The 17,935-nt window shown below is 33.8% G+C and overlaps 1 protein-coding gene across 1 annotated transcript in view; it reads left to right on the forward strand.

The window, feature by feature from the left end:
- LOC133174705 (centrosomal protein of 290 kDa-like) overlaps positions 1-17,935 on the forward strand; it is a 63,207-nt gene that overhangs the window by 19,692 nt on the left and 25,580 nt on the right. The window contains exons 9-23 of the mRNA XM_061309786.1: positions 52-252; positions 1,167-1,314; positions 1,556-1,647; positions 2,665-2,828; positions 3,261-3,462; positions 3,845-3,970; positions 4,508-4,767; positions 5,191-5,326; positions 7,595-7,744; positions 12,194-12,341; positions 12,690-13,105; positions 13,796-14,037; positions 14,684-14,837; positions 15,101-15,394; positions 16,015-16,122. Of these exons, the coding sequence (XP_061165770.1) occupies positions 52-252; positions 1,167-1,314; positions 1,556-1,647; positions 2,665-2,828; positions 3,261-3,462; positions 3,845-3,970; positions 4,508-4,767; positions 5,191-5,326; positions 7,595-7,744; positions 12,194-12,341; positions 12,690-13,105; positions 13,796-14,037; positions 14,684-14,837; positions 15,101-15,394; positions 16,015-16,122 (2,841 nt within the window). The remainder of the gene's footprint in view (positions 1-51; positions 253-1,166; positions 1,315-1,555; positions 1,648-2,664; positions 2,829-3,260; positions 3,463-3,844; positions 3,971-4,507; positions 4,768-5,190; positions 5,327-7,594; positions 7,745-12,193; positions 12,342-12,689; positions 13,106-13,795; positions 14,038-14,683; positions 14,838-15,100; positions 15,395-16,014; positions 16,123-17,935) is intronic.

A 17,935-nucleotide genomic window follows, 5' to 3' on the forward strand; every position in this document is an offset into this window, starting at 1 on the left:
TGTGTTAGTGTGTGAATATGCATATTTTTTAAGTTTCTGATATCATTCAAGGCAGTAAAGAGCCATCAAACTGCAGAGTCCACAATAGAGACTTTGAACCAACAGCTTGCTGAGATGGGGGCATCAGATAGTCTCAACAGAGCTCGAGTTGAGCATGAGCGAGTTTTGTCAGGAGTCCAACAGAAACATGACAAGGAGGTCAAAGTTCTCAAAGAAAAGATTGAGGATCTCTCAGATAAACTCAATGATTTGGTAATTATTCCTATACATGACATTGTGCCAGAATTCATTTTTCCAAATTGAAAAAAAAAGACTCTATCTTTGCTAAGGGAGACAACTCGGAAATGGAAAAAAAATCTGTTCTAAAGATATTTAATCTTCCTATATGATATGTAACAAGTTTTTGCCCTACATTTGAATGTTAACTATGAAATTCAGAAAAAAAAAACTTCAAAATTTTACAAGACAAATTTTTAAGTATCACTTGGATACTTTGTGGCTACATGTTTATCTAAAACGACACACTTTTCAAATGCACTGTAGTAGGGTGTTTTGAATTGTGTCATCATTCCTATAGCCTGAAAAATATTTTAAGCTGTCTTAAAATATGTTGAGTAGGGTACAAACTCCTATCCAAAATTTATAAATATATAATAATAAACATGATAAAAGTAAATTTAAGCATTATAGATTTAAACCTGTTTTATATTTTGAATCATGGGATTGGCTGAAAATGACATATTTCTTTGATGGAGGTACTCAAAAACACCAGTTTACTGCAAAATTCAAGAACATTTCAATTTCACAAAACCTGTTTTCTAATGCATGGGCTTTCAGAAGGAATTTCCTTTCTCTATTGACATGAAAGCAACAAGACTCTTTATATCAATGACTGGACATGCAGTGAAAGTTGATTAATATATCTCACTCAAAGTGAAACAAGCTGTTTGATTGAATTTCTTTTATAGTTATTTCCTCCATTTTCTGTTAGAGAATTGTTGTATTTAGAAAAGATCTCATTTAAGAGAAGAAGGTTTATCTTTTCGAATTTAAAAAGCAGACTGGTACATTAGCAGCATTACATGTACAATTCGTTTTAGTGGTAGGATTATTCTTTTGAATTAACTAAGATTGATACACTGAATTCATATATTCATTTCTTACAGAATGCAGAAAACTCAGTGATGAGACAGAAGCTAAACGAGAGTTACAAAGAAGCAGAAAACTCGCAGATCTCACGAGCCGAGACGATCAATCGTCTGACCCGCAGCCTGGAAGATTCCCAGAAACAGTGCCGAATGCTCCTAGAATCAGGTATTTTTTTATTGAATTTATTTTTTAGACATTTAATATAAAAATAGCATTTGTCAATATTATTAGTTAAAAACCACACATTCCCCTTAATCCATTTAATTTATTGAGAAACTTACTGGAGCTTTTCCTAGCAGATAATATGGTTTAAAAATTCTGAATGTTTATGCATTTTATATGGGAAAAAAGAACACATATGTAGAAAATTCATCTTTATAGGTGATGTTAATATTACTATTTTTAGCTTCCTCACATGAAACAAGTCAGTTGAAGATCCAACTTCAGCAGTGCACAGCCTCTAAGAAAATAGCTGATGAAATGATTCTATCTTACCAGGTATTTTTGTCAACACCTTTTTAACCACTTATCCCCCCTCCTTTTTAAACCCTCTTTTTTCTTGTTCTGTTAACAAAAATTTGAATTCCATTTTTACAAACAGTGCCCCCCAAAAATACAGTATGTTGCCAAATATGGGCAATGCAATAGTATTACATTAGCATAAAGGAAAACGTTAATTAGTTTTCTATCCCTATTGCATACAGACAAACATTTATCATGTTTATTGTGCCAAATAAAATGAACAGAAAATGTGTCTAATCCACAGACCTGTTTACTCTTAGGATTTTGCCGTATTTTATTTAAGGAATAACTGTCTAATTTTTTGGTTTCATGATGTGATCAATCGATTGGCTTGCGTGAGAATTTGCATAAACGCCGAAGGTGTTTATGCATAAAATTATCACGCAAGCCAATCGATTGATCATCATCATGAAACCAAAAAATCTGACAGTTGTTCCTTATATTTACATGCTCTTCATTCTGCCGAAGGCGTTTATGCATAAAATTATCACGCAAGCCAATCGATTGATCATCATCATGAAACCAAAAAATCTGATAGTTATTCCTTATATTTACATGCTCTTCATTCTGCAAATTCACGTAGTACAAGCCCCACTTCTGTCTCTATTTGTCCCGCCCCGCACATGATTTTTTTTTCATCACTCCTATCGATGAACCAGTAAATTTATGTTGAAAGAATGTATTTTTACTGTTTGAAATTTTATCTCAAACAAAGACATTGGAAATGTAAATATACAGATTTTAAGTCCAAAATGCGTCTCACGTTTTGCTATTATGAAAATATGGAAATCTGTTCGTTTGGATATTAGCACTTAGTTTTCATTATGATCTGTCTAAGTTTGACACTTTTTAATTCCTAAAAAGGAGAAATATTTCAAACACTTCAGTGATAACGGGTTGCCAAAACGTGCGGCTTTAAAAAATGACAGAAATGGTAATCAAGTTTTATTTACATGTAAATATTAGATAACACATTTATATGTTCTGTTACAGGAAGAGGTTAAGGACTTGAAGGAACAGCTGAACATGTTTGAGGCCGCGTCTTGTCTGGGTGTGCTCAGTCAGGAGACCACAAGGGAGACAATTCATGACGACTCTATGATGGACCTCGGAATCAAAAAAACAATAGACTTTGATGAAACTCCGGAGCCTGTCAAGTAAGGAAGAAAAATTTGTTTTATTTTTTGAGATGTACTGTGGAATCATTTTAATTCATGGAGGGCAATGTTTGTAGGCAAGCAAAATTTTGTTGGTTGATTTCATGGTTAACTCGTATATACACAAGATTCATGGAGTAAAAGGGTGACAGAATTATTGTTTGTGGGGATGTAAATTGAATTCATGGATAAGGGTGACCCACAAATCCATGAAAATTCTTCCTTTACAAACATTAATGATTCCACAGTATTATTACTTGGGATATCTAGAAATTGTGCTTACTAAAAAACAATATTCAATTGAGAAGTTAAAAAGAGAATTTTATTTACAACTTGTCATGTATCGTTTAAACTATTTCTGTGCTATATTACAATCATGATAGGAAAAAATGTTAATAATTTAACAAGTGTATTTTTTTTTCTCATGTGCAGGTTCAGTTCTGTGCCAAAAGGAGCAGAATCTCAAGACCTGGTGACCAATCTTAAAATAGAACTTGAAAGATGCCTTCTTAGCAACAAGGAAAAGAGAATTCAAGTCACCAAGCTGCAGGAGGAATTAAGGACTTGTAAGAAGGAACTAGAGGAGTTCCGAATGCGCTGTGAAAGAGCCGAGAAATCAGAAACAGATTTGAAGGTATAATGATATATTAATTTAAAAAGGAAGAAAAAATTTGCTATGAAAATCATTGAGTATTAGAAGAGTTAAAGATTATATATAATTATGTAGATTTACCAGTTGAATACAGAATAATGTCTTTCAAGTCAAGGATTTTGTTCTTGCAAATACTTGATATGTTTGTCATCTTTCAGTTTTACATGTAACTTTCAAACACAAACTTTCTATGCAGTTTGTTGATACAAAATACTTAAAAAGCAGTTTTATTGAAATCTTTGATACTCTGAAATACTAATTGTTTTATGATTCAACATACATTTAGCATCAGTGTTAGTTTATTTGATTTATTAAACTCTACACCATATCAGTACGTTATACAAATACCTGTGTCTATTTATAGTCCAAGCTTCAGGAGTGGGAGGAGCTAGTGAGGTCTGATGACAAGGTGTCAGCTGTCGAGGCCCGCCTACAAAAGGACATCAAGAATCTCAAACGGGAGAAAGAGGTCCTCAGTGAAGATGTAGAGGTAATGGAGGGGCCTGGGGAAAAAAAGGTGTAATAATTGGTACACCCATGATGTAGAGGAAAAGGAGGAGAGATTCTCTTCATTACATGAATGTGTTTTCAGTAAAAAAGTTATGTTCTAAGAATTTATTAGGAATCATTAGATTTTTTCTCATTGATGTTAGAGATGTGCTTATTTTTGCTTACAATTGAAAGTCAATTACTAAAGATCCATACTGATGTTAATTATTGATTGCAGTTTTCATACATGGTTAAGTTGAATATGTATTAATAGCAATTAAAATGCTATACTAATATGGTAGTGATTTATAGAAAGTTTAGACTTAGTATACACAGTCATACTGAACATTAAACCACTGATATATGATGTACGCTCTGCATCATATCAAAGTTTTACCTCTTCAGAGCCATATATATTTCATAGACGGTGTGTGCAGCATACAATAAATAAGATATGCTTACATCATCTGGTTGTTTGTCAGTGATATGTAAATGTCCAAACTGTCAGTAAAAATGAGTAAAATGTCTTATCTTGTAGGATTTGAAAAAGAGGCTGGAGGAGGTCGCATCCAGTGAGGAGAAGCTGTCCGAGATAAACCAGCAGTTAACTCAGCAGATGTCTCAGATGGTGAGAGAGTACGACGAGGACAAACGAGAGGCGCTCGATCGGTGTCAACGAGCGTGCGAGTCCGTACATGAGACAGCCAAAGAACAACTGAAGCTTCACATGATTGACGAGTTCACAGCAGAGAAAACCAACCTGATCACAAAATATGAGAGGGAATGCACACAGTTAAGGTAAGTTAATTATTAAAAACAAAAAAAAAAGAAATACTTCATTAACAGATCTTACATTGCCTTAATTTAGTGGACTTTTTTCACGTGTAAATGACCTGAATAAGGCAAAAATAGCAGAAGTTGTCTTCATTTTCTATATTCCATGTTTTTGAAGCACTAAGATTAAGACATGTGTAAAACATTTTACCATGGAGTTACACTGGAGTAAAATATACTGTATTACTAAATGATTTTTAAACATCAGGAGGAGATAACTCATGACTATTCTACTATGTTTGTTAAATTATCTCACAAGTATAGGATTATATACCTTTTACATAAAAAAATATTCATGGCATAATGCTTTGTATTACTTTCTCTATAGTTGAAGATTTTTTCACAGCTTGTCTACAAATGGATTTGTATGTATTTTTTTCTTTTAAGAAATGATTTGAATTCAGCCTTACATGAAGTGGATCAAGTCAAACAACTCTATGTCAAGGTGTGTTCTGAGAAAGACCTTTTGGAAGAGAAGATGAAAAAAGAAAATGAAACTGAAACCTTCCAGAAATTACAAGAGGTTAGCATTCATCCAAGGTTAATTTGTTGTTTAATTTGTTGTCACATGTAAGGTTGCATGGTTCACCAATAACTGTAAAACAAACTAGACCAGTCAGAGTAGTAGCTGAAAATGTCCTCAACTTCACTAGTCCTGACCTCATATCTGTGGATCATTGAATGACTCAATTAATATTACTAGAATATTCACATTAAGAAAAAAAAACATAGTTGAATATCAAATGTAAACAAATTAAGAGTTACTGTGAAATCACTTATTTTCGTTGGGGTTTAATTTTTGTTGTCTTCAAGGTAAGGAGAGACCCATGAATTCATGTCCACCACAAAATATGAAATTCCATATGCATTACTACTAGGGATGCGCGATTTTATCGGTATACCGGTATATCGCGATTTTTTATTGCGTGATACGTATCGTGATATGGAGACTAAAGTACCGGTATTAGGTATATAACTATAAATTCCGAAAATTATTCATTTTTTCTTCAAACTATTGAATGACAATTACAGGAAGTGTAAAAAATGTTGAAAACAGTTAAATAACGGCATTCAAACATGTTAACATTAAATAAATAAAAATTTAAAAAGTAAAGTTATGTTTTTAGAGCATATTTTTAAGAAATATTCAGGAAATTCATTTGAAATTGTAGTAAAAATTGTGTGTAAAAATACCACGATTTATCATGATATTTTTGGGAAAAAAATCGCGATATATCATGATATAAAATTTTTGCCGATACCCATCCCTAATTACTACTCAACACTTCTCCAACCACGAACTCAAATCCCCAAAAACCCATATTTTTTTCTCAATCCTCGAAAATTTGACCCCGTGAAAATATGTGATTTTACAGTATCCCAAGTTGGTTTTGGTGCAGAAAAAAATATGTACATGTAATTATATTATCGAATAAACTTCTTTTTATTGAGTTCAAGAAAATATCAGAGAGGGAGATGTATCGTGTTTCAACTCAATTAAGTTCTTGGCCTCGTTAAATTAAAATTTGCCGCACAACAGTTGTCAGATAAAATGGCCTAGCAGGAAGGGTTACTCTTGGTATAGCATTTATGAGAAAATTGAGTGACTGCAAGATTAATGAAAATTAATGTGTATACAAATAACAATGTATTAAATAAATGTCTCCCAACTGGTAAACTGTTATAGTACAATAAAACATACAGAGTTTACCAAAACTAATCTTTCCATGGTTATTTTATTTTTCATTGGGATCAAAATATGAAAGTAAAACCTGATCAAACACACCGATAAATGTATGGGAAATATCCGAAAAAAATAATAGTTTTGCTTCATTAAAACTTCAAGATATTTAAGGAATGAATTTAATAGCTACCCAAGTTATACTGGTATAACCTGAGTTGGGGCAGTTTACGCTTTATAAACTGCAAAGCGGTTTATAAAAAAGCGTAAACTGTTCCAACCCAGGTTATACCAGTATAACTTGGGTAGCTATTAAATTCATTCCTTATAATTTAATTTTCCATCATTAAGTGTAAAAAATAAGACAATTTCTCCTTCAAAAATGCCTTCAAATTGTACGTATTTTAAATGTAACGTCAAGCGGATTGATACGTTTTTGATGTAAGTCATTGTGACGTAGGCAACCCAGGTTATACAATATATTCTAATTTTTTATCCAATCAAATGACGCATTACAACCAGAATTAAATTATTTTTACATAACCAGTCGGGCTACCTTGAAGCAATTACCGAACCAAACTTTTACTACTCTGAGTCAGTCAAACATGCTTTAATGTTGAGACCTGCAAGGTTATTGGATTTATATGTAGTAGGTCCCTTGAATGTGATTCATTTGTTGGAAAATTTATTTGTTTGGGGGTCAGTTAGGATAGTAGTTGTTAATAGACAATAATATATTTCTTGCTTATATAAAATACTCAAGGAGTGTCTGTCTGAGATGTGCATATTTTTCAAAGACCATCATTTAGATCGACTGAACTCAAGATATCAGTTTAGAAAAGATCTGTCCAGATATTATGATATGCTTGTTTAGTGATTTCCATTTCTCTGGTCGTCTGAACTTTCCAGAAAGAACTTTGATAATGGTCCTGTGTAAATATAGGGAATACGTGAATTTTAGCCAATCTAAAGTATGTCTATCTTGTATTTATAATGACTTGTCAACATAGAAATAATTTTTTTCTTCAATTTTTCAACTTATTGAGAGCAGGAATACAGGGAAAAAATTAACACAACAAATAATTTTCTCCTATACAACATATGTTGTAGTTGAGAGCAGAACTGATCAGTGAGAAAGATAAGGCTGTAGAGAAAGTGAAGGAAGAAATGGCTGCAGATGAAGAGGAAATCCGGTCAGAAGTTACAGAGTCCTTACAAAAGAAAATGGAGGCAGACATGCAGAAGTTACTGGAAACTAAGGTACTTTAAAAAATAAAATAAATTGTTAACTTTCACAGTATTATAAATGTGTATCTCCATGGAAATGTGGCTACTGATATATCAGTGAACAAAAGAATTTTGTATCCTCTTGCGCTCACAGTGGTCATGCCTCAATGGTCTAGATCATAAAATGCGCAGGTGTGTTAAGGAAGCACTAAGATAATCTGACTTGACTAAATCAGTGATACCATATGACGTCATAGTAGGCGAGATGACGTCAATTTTAGAACACAAGTTTTCTAAATACTGTTATTTAGAGATATAATTTAACTCCTGAATTTGAATAGAAACTTGCAAATATTAACAAAAATAAAATGTTTTTATTTTGTTATGCTGTATCTGTCACCTGAATTAAAAACTCCGACCGATGACGTCATATATGTTCAACAAATAACTTGAATATTGATCATGTTGTGTAACGAGAATTTGGCTAAGACGGCATGTAAAAAAATACGTAAAAGGGGGTTTAGAAGCAAATATCGTGAATATTTTGTGTGATTCATGTGAAGTTCAAGTTTGTTAAACAGGTATGCTAATTCATTTTTATTGATTATATCTTCTATTGAATACAGTCAACTATTTACGTATCCCGGTCGGCCTTTCCTCTGTCATTCGTGACAACAATAATGCAAAAGAACAACACTAAGCTGGATACTTCAAAACCTGATATTAGTACATATCGAAAGATTGCGTTCTATAAAACTTGGAAAGTGCTGCTAGAATCGTGAGGTAAACTTGGTTTGAAGAAATATCTCGGGTTATATGTATAAAATGCAAAACATTGGGTAAGGTTTCGTGCAAATATGTGGAATAATTATTTTCTCGACCGGACAGTGGGATTCTAGCAGCACTTTTTAGGCATAAGAGATGTTTTTCAACTATATTATTTACTAAAAGAAATTATCAAACCCCGGGGTATTGTTGTTCTGTTAACTTTTTTATTAAGGAATATTTTGCTATTAATAACAGTCACCTGATGACGTTGTGGTGGTGCACTTCTTGGTCTCAGACACTTTGTTGTCTTTATATAATAGTTAATAATAGTTTACGTTTTATCGGCGACTTTGATAAATTATCAAACTTTATTTTATTAAAAAAGTCTAAATTTCCCGAGAAACGATTTATATGCTTCCTTAACATACCCGCGTGGTCATGCTTAGTGGTCTAGGTCATATATTGGCCATGCCTCAGTGGACTTGAGGTCATCTAAAAGGTTATACCTTGGTTTACTTAAGGTGGTTTTAAAATGGCCATGCACTTCAGGTGGTCCTTTGGTAGTGTATTGTATGTTGTATTTCTGCGCAATGAATATATTTTCAGTTTTAAGTTTAACAAGGTTAACACAATTAAGGTTGGGGGAGATTGTGAATCATCTTTTGTAGAATTTATCCTATTCTTACTTCTCATCGTCACTGGAATTTTCTTTTGTTTAGAGAATGCAAAAGAACAAGACTTGGTTCCAAAATGATTGATGTTTGTAATTTCACAAAATAGGTTTAAATTCTGACATGTTAATTACATGATTGATTTGCAAAGATAAAACAGCAGATTTAAAGAGCTCAATACACAATTAGCAGGTAAATGATACCTGATCGACCAGTGTTCTGCATTTCTACATAATGTTTTTCCATGTGCATATAACAGCAAATGCTGGCTGTGTTTGATTGTACATGTATTGTCTGGTCAGTTTTCTTAAAATTTTGATCTTGTCCATAGTTTCATATGTCCATGTATTGAGAAGTCAAAAGGTACATGAAACTTTAAAAGTTTGTAAGAGAATTCACTGGCAGATGTAACCATTATAGAAGTCTATGCAAGGTACATGCAAGTTATGCAACAATTTACACATTTCACTCCCCCCCCCCCCCCCCCCCCCCCCCCCGACACCCACACACCCACACACCCCAGCCCAGTCCAACCCCTTAGAGCCTTGGAAGTGTTTCAAGATATGGTTGGTAACACTGTCATCCAGAATTAGTGAGTCAGATATTTAACTAAAAGTGCTTAGCTGGCCTTTCAAAATGTCTCGGTACCCAGGGTACCCAGTATTTTTACCCAGCTGAATCATGAATGTATGTTGGAGAATAATTTGATAACATATTTAGTTAACATCGCTTCCACAAGGTACTTCCTATTTTTGAAAACGTTCCGCCTGTTTCTAATCTTTTTGAAAGCCCTGGCTTAGGTAACATGAGCATTGCCTGCAGATGACCTTTTAGTGAGAGGGTGACAGATAGAAGGATGGACAGATTGCAATGATCTTTATGCTTTCCCCAGGTCTGCATGGGTCACTAAAATATTAAATAGTTAAAACAATTTAATCTGTATGGCTATAAAAGTATTTTTATAGTTTTTTTATTTTTATTTTAAATGAATATCTATTTGTTTTTGTTTTTTTTTTCTAACTAAAGAATGGGTTGGCATCCAAACATGGCAGACACACACATAGCTAGGATGTGTCTGTATACAGATAGATGTACGATAGTTGTCAATGTACAATGATAAGTGTAACTCTGGTCACCCCCCTAACACATTGATAATCTACCCTAATCACTAAGGTGACGTATTCACTGACGAACCTTCTGTCATTATCAGTGTATATTGGACAGATAAAGGATAAGGTTTTAATGTGTGACTGATAAATAAAATAATTTACTGTGCATCTATCTGATCAAAATGATATGTTCCATTGGATTATTTTAATATGCTCCTCTACAAGATAAGAGATCAAGAAAGATTTCATTTAAATTTGAGGCATTTAACACATTATGAGGAGGATCGATATACAATGATCCAATATCATACAAAGAGGATTTATTGAATATAATGGGTTTACACTTGCTTTGATACTTGTAACTAAGGCCTAAAGACAACCCACTTCTTCTCTCTAGACTTAAGTTTTAGGAGCAGATCAACGATTTCAATATGCAGAGGGGATGCAATTTTAGAAATCATTAAATCTTTAGAAGTCCCACCCCCTTCCGAAAAAAAGGAGGAAAGTGCCTTCATGTATAATTTAGTTAAATTTTGTTGGGAAAGAAATTTTTTTATTAAAATAAGTTATTTTATTAAAATCATTAGAAATATTTATTATTATTAATAATAATTAGAAACAAACTTGGAAAGTTTTTCTTTTTAAATTCAAGTGTATCAGAGTAGGGTGTCCCATCTTTATTTTTTTGGAGCAGATTTATTTATTTTTTTTTTTTTTTTATGTACATAAAAAAGAATGTTACTTTCAAAACTGCTAATATAAGTGTTTGTTTTTTTTGTTTGAATTATTATTTATAATATTCAGACAGAATGCACATAGCACTAGTCTAAATAACACCATCCTTAACCCAACCCCATTTGAATTAAACTGCCATGAATAAAAAATCGAGAGATCATCAACTACCTAGTGTGACACACTTCGCATATATCTCAATTGACATTTTTTTCATGTGCAATTCCTGCATTGTTAATGAGTATATTTAAATCTGTCTGTAAAGGTTGGGAGGTATTTAATCAGTCCAGCTCTAGTAAATTCCTGTCACAGATTAACAATGGATTAAATTATTAACTTTGGTGGGAGAGAATTTGACAGGCCTATGTGTCATTATTCCATAGTTGATGATGTTGGTCCTATGCATTAATAATTCAACCATTCTACAGCACAGGAACTTTTAAACTCCATCTCTGAATTTCTGCTATATTTGGCCAAGGCTTACATAAAGAACAGAATGTTTAAGTGCATTGTATAAAAGGATTGTAGACAAAAAGTGCATACCATTTCATGCTGTGTCTTGCATAATTAGGATTTGCAGTTTAGTGCATTAGGAGTGAATGAATGTTCTTATGTGATTGACCATTGGAGTGAACTTTGACCTGAGTAACTGAACTCTGACCTGTGTAATTGAACTCTGACCTTGCAGATTTTTTGGATTTATTTTAAGTTAGTGAGAATATATATAGCAATTTCCTGTGAAGATGGATCAGTTTTATACAAGGTAGAAATCAATAAATCCTTCCAGTTACAAACTTTAAAGAATTCCCTTAGACCAACTTAATTTTTCATTTTTTTAAAGAATGTATGATGCTTAAGAGCTCATGTGGATCTGAATTTGTTAGAGTCTGAAATTTGCTTTCTCCATTATCGAGTTTATCAATTTGATTTAATTTGTGTCTCTCTCACACTGACTCACAGTATATGGTCATATGTGCTATGTTATTGACATGCCAATTAGTCAAAATTAATTAATGTAAATTATTTATGTAAATTGTAAAATAGTGTTAAATTTCAAAAATTTAAAAAAAAAGAAGTTGACAAATGTCTGTTTCATTTTGACCTTTTTATTATGTTGAGTAGCCCTATATTAGAGTTACATACTTTGAAAAAATCTTATGATTTGAACTTTTATCACATCTCTATTTATATGATATTTTCAGATTGCTATGTGTAAAATGGAGTGGTTTGAGGAACAGAGGGCTTCTAAACAGGCTGCAGTGGACAATGCGATCAAACTGACCGAGGCAGAGTGGAAGGCAAAGTTAGAGACAGCAGTGGACACAGAGGTTGAGTCCCGACTACAGGAAGGTGAGGGCATCGTCTTATTCTGGAGTTAGATTCTATATATATCTCCCATATACTAATCTCTTTAAACTTCCAACACATGCACTTTAGGGATAGTTAAGATGTACACTTTAACTATTTTATTCATGACAACTTTTATTCGAGATTGTGAGTTTCAAATCCATATGCAAACACAACTACTAATTGTGATTGAGGAGACATCCTAAGACTATCTAAATACACAGATAAATTGTTCACAGTGATTTTCACAAGTAGAAGAAGGTTGCACAATTCAAGAATGTTCCTTGAATGTCACAAAAGTTGGTTAACAGTATTTGGGAGGAAATTGATTGTGATTTGTTGTATTTGTAGCTAAGACAGAGTGGCTAGCACAAAGGAAGGAAGTTTTCGACTCTCAGCTGAATCAGGAAAAGGAAAAGTGGAAGAAAACTGCGGAAAATGAGCTCCAACAGAAAGTGAAAGAAGAGAGAGAAAAGTGGAAAAAGACATCAGAGAACGAGCTCAAACAGAAAGTGGAAGAAGAGAGAGAAAAGTGGAGGAAGACGTCAGAGAACGAGCTCAAACAGAAAATTCAGGCAGAGAAGGAAAGCTTAGAGAAGGACACAGAAAGAATTATACAAGAAAAACTAAAGGAGGAGAGAGAAACATTGAGAAGGGAACTAGAGAAAGAGAACCAGATAAGAGTGTCGGACAACAGAGAATTGTGGGAAAAAGAAGCACAAGAAAAGCTTGAGAAAGAAAAATCATTGTGGGAGAAGCAAGCAGAGGTAAGAAAAGATAAACAAGTCAGCAAAACATAAAGATCAATTTGTATCAGTTTGGATTACATGTATATAGTGGAAGTTCTGACATTGCCTAGCATGTATTTAAGGACCCTCTATACACTGATGAAAAATGTTTTTTGGACTTTAAGAAAATTATATTGCGTAAAGGAGGATATTTTGAAATTAACTAATGCATTTTTAATAGGGAGCGTGCCTTTTTTATCCAGGAAAAATCCTCAAAGATAATGAAGTAATTATAAATAAAATTCGCTTTTGTTTACTCAAATGGAGAAAATACATGCAAATAAAGTTTTCAACTACTCTATCTTGGTCTAATATAATGTTTAGAATTACAATTTATTCTATTTCTTTATCAAATGATGGGTCAGTCTACTACACAAAAGTACCCTGAAATGAGGGTGGAGTGTAGAGAGGGTCCTTAAATATTTCTTTTTAAATTTTTTCCCTTTCGCCAATGATTTCAAGCAAAAAAAGAGTACTTAGTCAGTGCTTTCAATAAGGGGAGGCAGGAGGTGGTTTTTCACTTTTTCAATCATCAGAATTCAGCCCTTCAAATTTCCTTACTTGCAAAATATACTATTCGAAATAATTTTAAAACATCCTCAATTTCTTTTTTCAAAACTTGTCCTCCACGTATATATGCGTAGGAACAATGAAGTGTTTTATTTACAGGAAAAACTGATGTCAGAAAAGAGAGCTTGGGAGAAATTGGCAGCAGAAAGTCTGTCAGCTGAAAAGGATGCCTGGGACAGAGAGGTGGAGGAGAAATTTCGAGAGGAGCGAGCGGAGTGGGGGAAGGCGACAGAGGTGGATATACAGAGGAAGGTGACAGAGGCCATTGAGAAATGTCAAAGAGAGGCTGAGATGGAAATGAAGCGGGCAGTCGAGAGGGAGAGGTCAAAGGTCACATCTAAGTAAGTTACAGCAATGATTAGTTTGACATTGAATTATCTTTCTCTTATAATGCTGTAAAGCAACTTTTATACTCATGTGAAAAATATCAAAGTTTTGTGAATTGCGAATACCAAGTAACTCCATCTCATGGATAAATAAAACTTGGAAAACAGTGAAAGACTCTAAAAAGATTATTAAACAGGAAACCTTCATTGCAAATGTTTGGTTTTTGACAAGCAAATAAATATTAAAATGCATAATAAGTTTAACAATTGTAGAACATTTTTTATGAACCAAATTTCATTGGCTTATATTTGAATTAAAATTTTGCCTTGTTAAAAATTTGACTGTAAATGAATTAAAATTTTCATATCAAGGGCATTATTAAAATTAAAAAGAAGGAATTACTGCGAACTAAGGGAGATTATGCTAAAACTCAGAAATTAGTATCTTTTTAAATTTTTCCTCATTGACCATGTTTTGTTTCAACCATTGTCCCATGTGATACACCACACTTTACTTACATTCTTTTACTGTCTCCTTTAGTTTATCTTTAAATAAAATAATTTAGAAAAAAATGTGAGCAGAGGGTATCTTTTCTGAAGGAATAAAAGTTCAGGGATTTCGGCTTTTGAAATAATCTATTCTTTTTCTTTGAAATTTCAGGACAGAGTCAGATAAGGAGTCTTGGTTGAAGAAAGAGAAGGAGAAATGGCAGAAAAAATCTGAGGTGGAATTAAGGGAGAGGATCCAAAAGGAGCGGGAGGACTGGAAAGAGAAAGCAGAGATAGATATTCTACAGAGGATCCAAACAGAGAAGGTAAATCTAGGTCATGAAAGGTCAAAGGTCATAGAAGAAAGTCAAATGGCAATTTTTAATTAGGTCACAATTTTTTTTTATTTCATGATTTTAAAGAAAGATAAACAATAAGTTATGATGTATGAGCATTATCCCTTTGCCTGAAATTCCTGGTTAATGCTTGAAGTGTTCTAAAGATGAATTCAAGTTCCTGAAAAATAAAAAAAAATTCAAACATTAAAGTAAAACAGAAATTTAAAGTGAAATTTTTGTGTATTTTCTAGCAAAAATGGAATGAAGCTAAGGAAAAGGAGATCCAAGTGAAGGTAAAACAAGAAAGGAAGAACTGGGAGCAGAGCCTGGAATTGCAAACACAGGAGAGGATCGAAACAGAAGTGGAGGAGAGGATCTCACAGGAACGGACCCAGTGGAAAGCAGCATCAGACAGGAAGTTGTCAGAGGAAATTCAGGCTGCTGTAGAGCAGGCTCGCAGAGAATGGGAGGACAGCCATGAAGAGAATGTGCAGAAAATCCAAGACGGCATGGAGGAGTCCATCCAGGAGCGCATTGCTGCTGAGGTATGCCTCTCTAAGATTGTATATTATCTATTAATGTCTTATTTATAATGAATTACCTCTGGATCCAATCTCTGTAGATTGTTATCATAGTTACATTTTTTTATCTTTAAGAACCCTCTCTACAGTGCACACTAAAGAGTTCTGATTCTGTGTTATTTTTCTTCAGTTAGAGTGATCTGCCCTTAGATCAAAATTCAAATAAATTGAAATCTAGTGTGTATTACTCAGTTTATAATCAATTCAAGCATTCTAAACATTTTAAAAGGCCAAAATAAATTAATTGAACACTTTATCTGCATGTATTTTCTCCACTGAACTAAACAACAGTGATTTCTTTTCATTGATACTTTGTTGTCTTTGAATATTTTTCTTGAGTGTAGATGCCACGTACCATATATTGAAAATTTAATAGATAAGCTCAGTGTAAACACATTAATACAGTATAATTTTCTCATTGTCCAAAAAAAACCCATTTTGCACTGGTGTATAGAGGGTCATTAAATGGAGAAGGATGGTACAAGGCAAAAAAGAAAAAAAACTTGATACTAGGATTAAATGATATTTCTGAAACCAACAATTCAGAAAATGAGAAGAATATTCAACTTTAATTTTGCATTCAGGTTTCATTAGCCTTGGATGATGCCAAGAAACTGTGGCAGAAAGAACAAGATGCAGAGACAGCGGCCAATAATTCATCTTTCGAGATTTCCCAGAGTGTGTTAAAAGAGGTAATCTTGTATGTTTGATACACCCAGACTTGTGAGAGAGAGTACAGTCGCTAAGTTCATTAAATCAGTGATGATTCTGTTCTGATATTTATCGGAATTCCACTATTTGAGTCCAAGAATCCGATATTTAGGAGTGTTTTCCCAAATTTTGGTACTTTCTATTTTGCAACAATCCGTTTCCATTTTTGTTTGGGTGAAAAATTCATGTTGTTTTGTCCGTGTTTTGATCTAGTCTGCACCATCCAGACATTTGATTTTATCTCCTAGTTAGGTAAACACAAACGTAGGGATGATTCAGACTTCCTTACAGTGGCATGGCTGTTCATTCAGCCAGGTCAAGATGTAAAAGTTGTTGAAGAAACTGTCACACCTCAATTTTTGTCACTCATTTAAATCCATTTTTGGCTTGTAAAAGCCCATATTTTGTCAGCTCCTCAACCCCCAAACTATTTCAGATATTTTGGCCAATTCACAGAATCATCACTGTTCAATTGATTTGGCAAAGTACAGTAAATCTACTAAACTTCAGAGTCGAGCAAAATAAAATGTCATTCTAATTCCAGCAATCTGATTTTTTCCACAATTTTCCTTTACCAAAAATATATGTAGACATGTTTGCTTTTTTTAATATTACTTTCTTAACCTCTCAGTGCCCCCAAAGGCCATTTTTAGGTCACCTGAGTCACTCAGGTGACCTATTGCTATCCGTTTTCGTCCGTCGGCGTGCGTCGTGCGTCGTGCGTTAACATTTGAACATTTTCAGCTTCTTCTCTGAAACCGCTCAACCAATTTCAACCAAATTTGGCATATAACATCTATGGGTGAAGGGGGACAAAATTTGTGAATTTCATGGTCCCTGCCCCCCTGGGGCCCGAGGGGTGGGGCAAAAACCACTAAAATTAATGCAATCTTTAAAAATCTTCTTCTTTACTCCTGGACATCAAGCAGTCAAACTGTTAGCATGATTGTAATAAGCATTGAGCCCTCTACCAAAATTGTGAAATTCATGGCCCCAGGGTAAGGGGTTCTGGGGCTAGGGTGGGGCTATATAGATCATATAGTAAAAGTGCATTATTTCTTCAAAAATCTTCTTCTCTGCTCCTGGGTATAAAATAAACTAACTAAGTACACAGTTATGATAAGCAAGAATGCCCCTTCCAAAATTGTGAATTTCATGGCCCCTGGGTCAGGGGTTCTGGTGAAAGGGGGGGGGGGCTCTATTGATTATATAGTGAAAATGCATTATTTCTTTGAAAATCTTCTTCTCTGCTTATGGGTATGAAATAAACTAACTAAGTACAAAGTTATGATGAGCAAGAGTGCCTCTTCAGAAATTTTGAATTTCATTGCCCCTGGGTCAGGGGTTTTGGTGAAGGGGGGGGGGGGGGTTATTGATTATATAGTGAAAATGCATTATTTCTTTGAATATCTTCTTCTCTGCTTATGGGTATTAAAGAAATTAACTAAAAACATAGTTATGATGAGCAAGAGTGCCTCTTCAGAAATTGTGAATTTCATGGCCCCTGAATCAGGGGTTCTGCTGTTAGGGTGGGGCTCTATTGATTATATAGTGAAAATGCATTAATTCATTGAAAATCTTCTTCTCTGCTCCTGGATATTAAATAAACTAACTAAGTACATAGTTAGGATGAGCAAGAGTGCCTCTTCCAAAATTGTGAATTTCATGGCCCCTGGGTCAGGGGTTCTGGTGTTAGGGCGGGACTCTATTGATTATATAGTGAAAATGCATTAATCCTTTGAAAATCTTCTTCTCTGCTCCTGGGTATTAAGTTCAGTAACTAAGTACATAGTT

The sequence above is a fragment of the Saccostrea echinata genome, unplaced genomic scaffold, assembly GCF_033153115.1.
Source record: "Saccostrea echinata isolate AGI-Se365-2 ecotype Australia unplaced genomic scaffold, CSIRO_AGI_Sech_v1 ptg000058l, whole genome shotgun sequence".
Classification (NCBI taxonomy): Eukaryota; Metazoa; Mollusca; class Bivalvia; order Ostreida; family Ostreidae; genus Saccostrea; species Saccostrea echinata.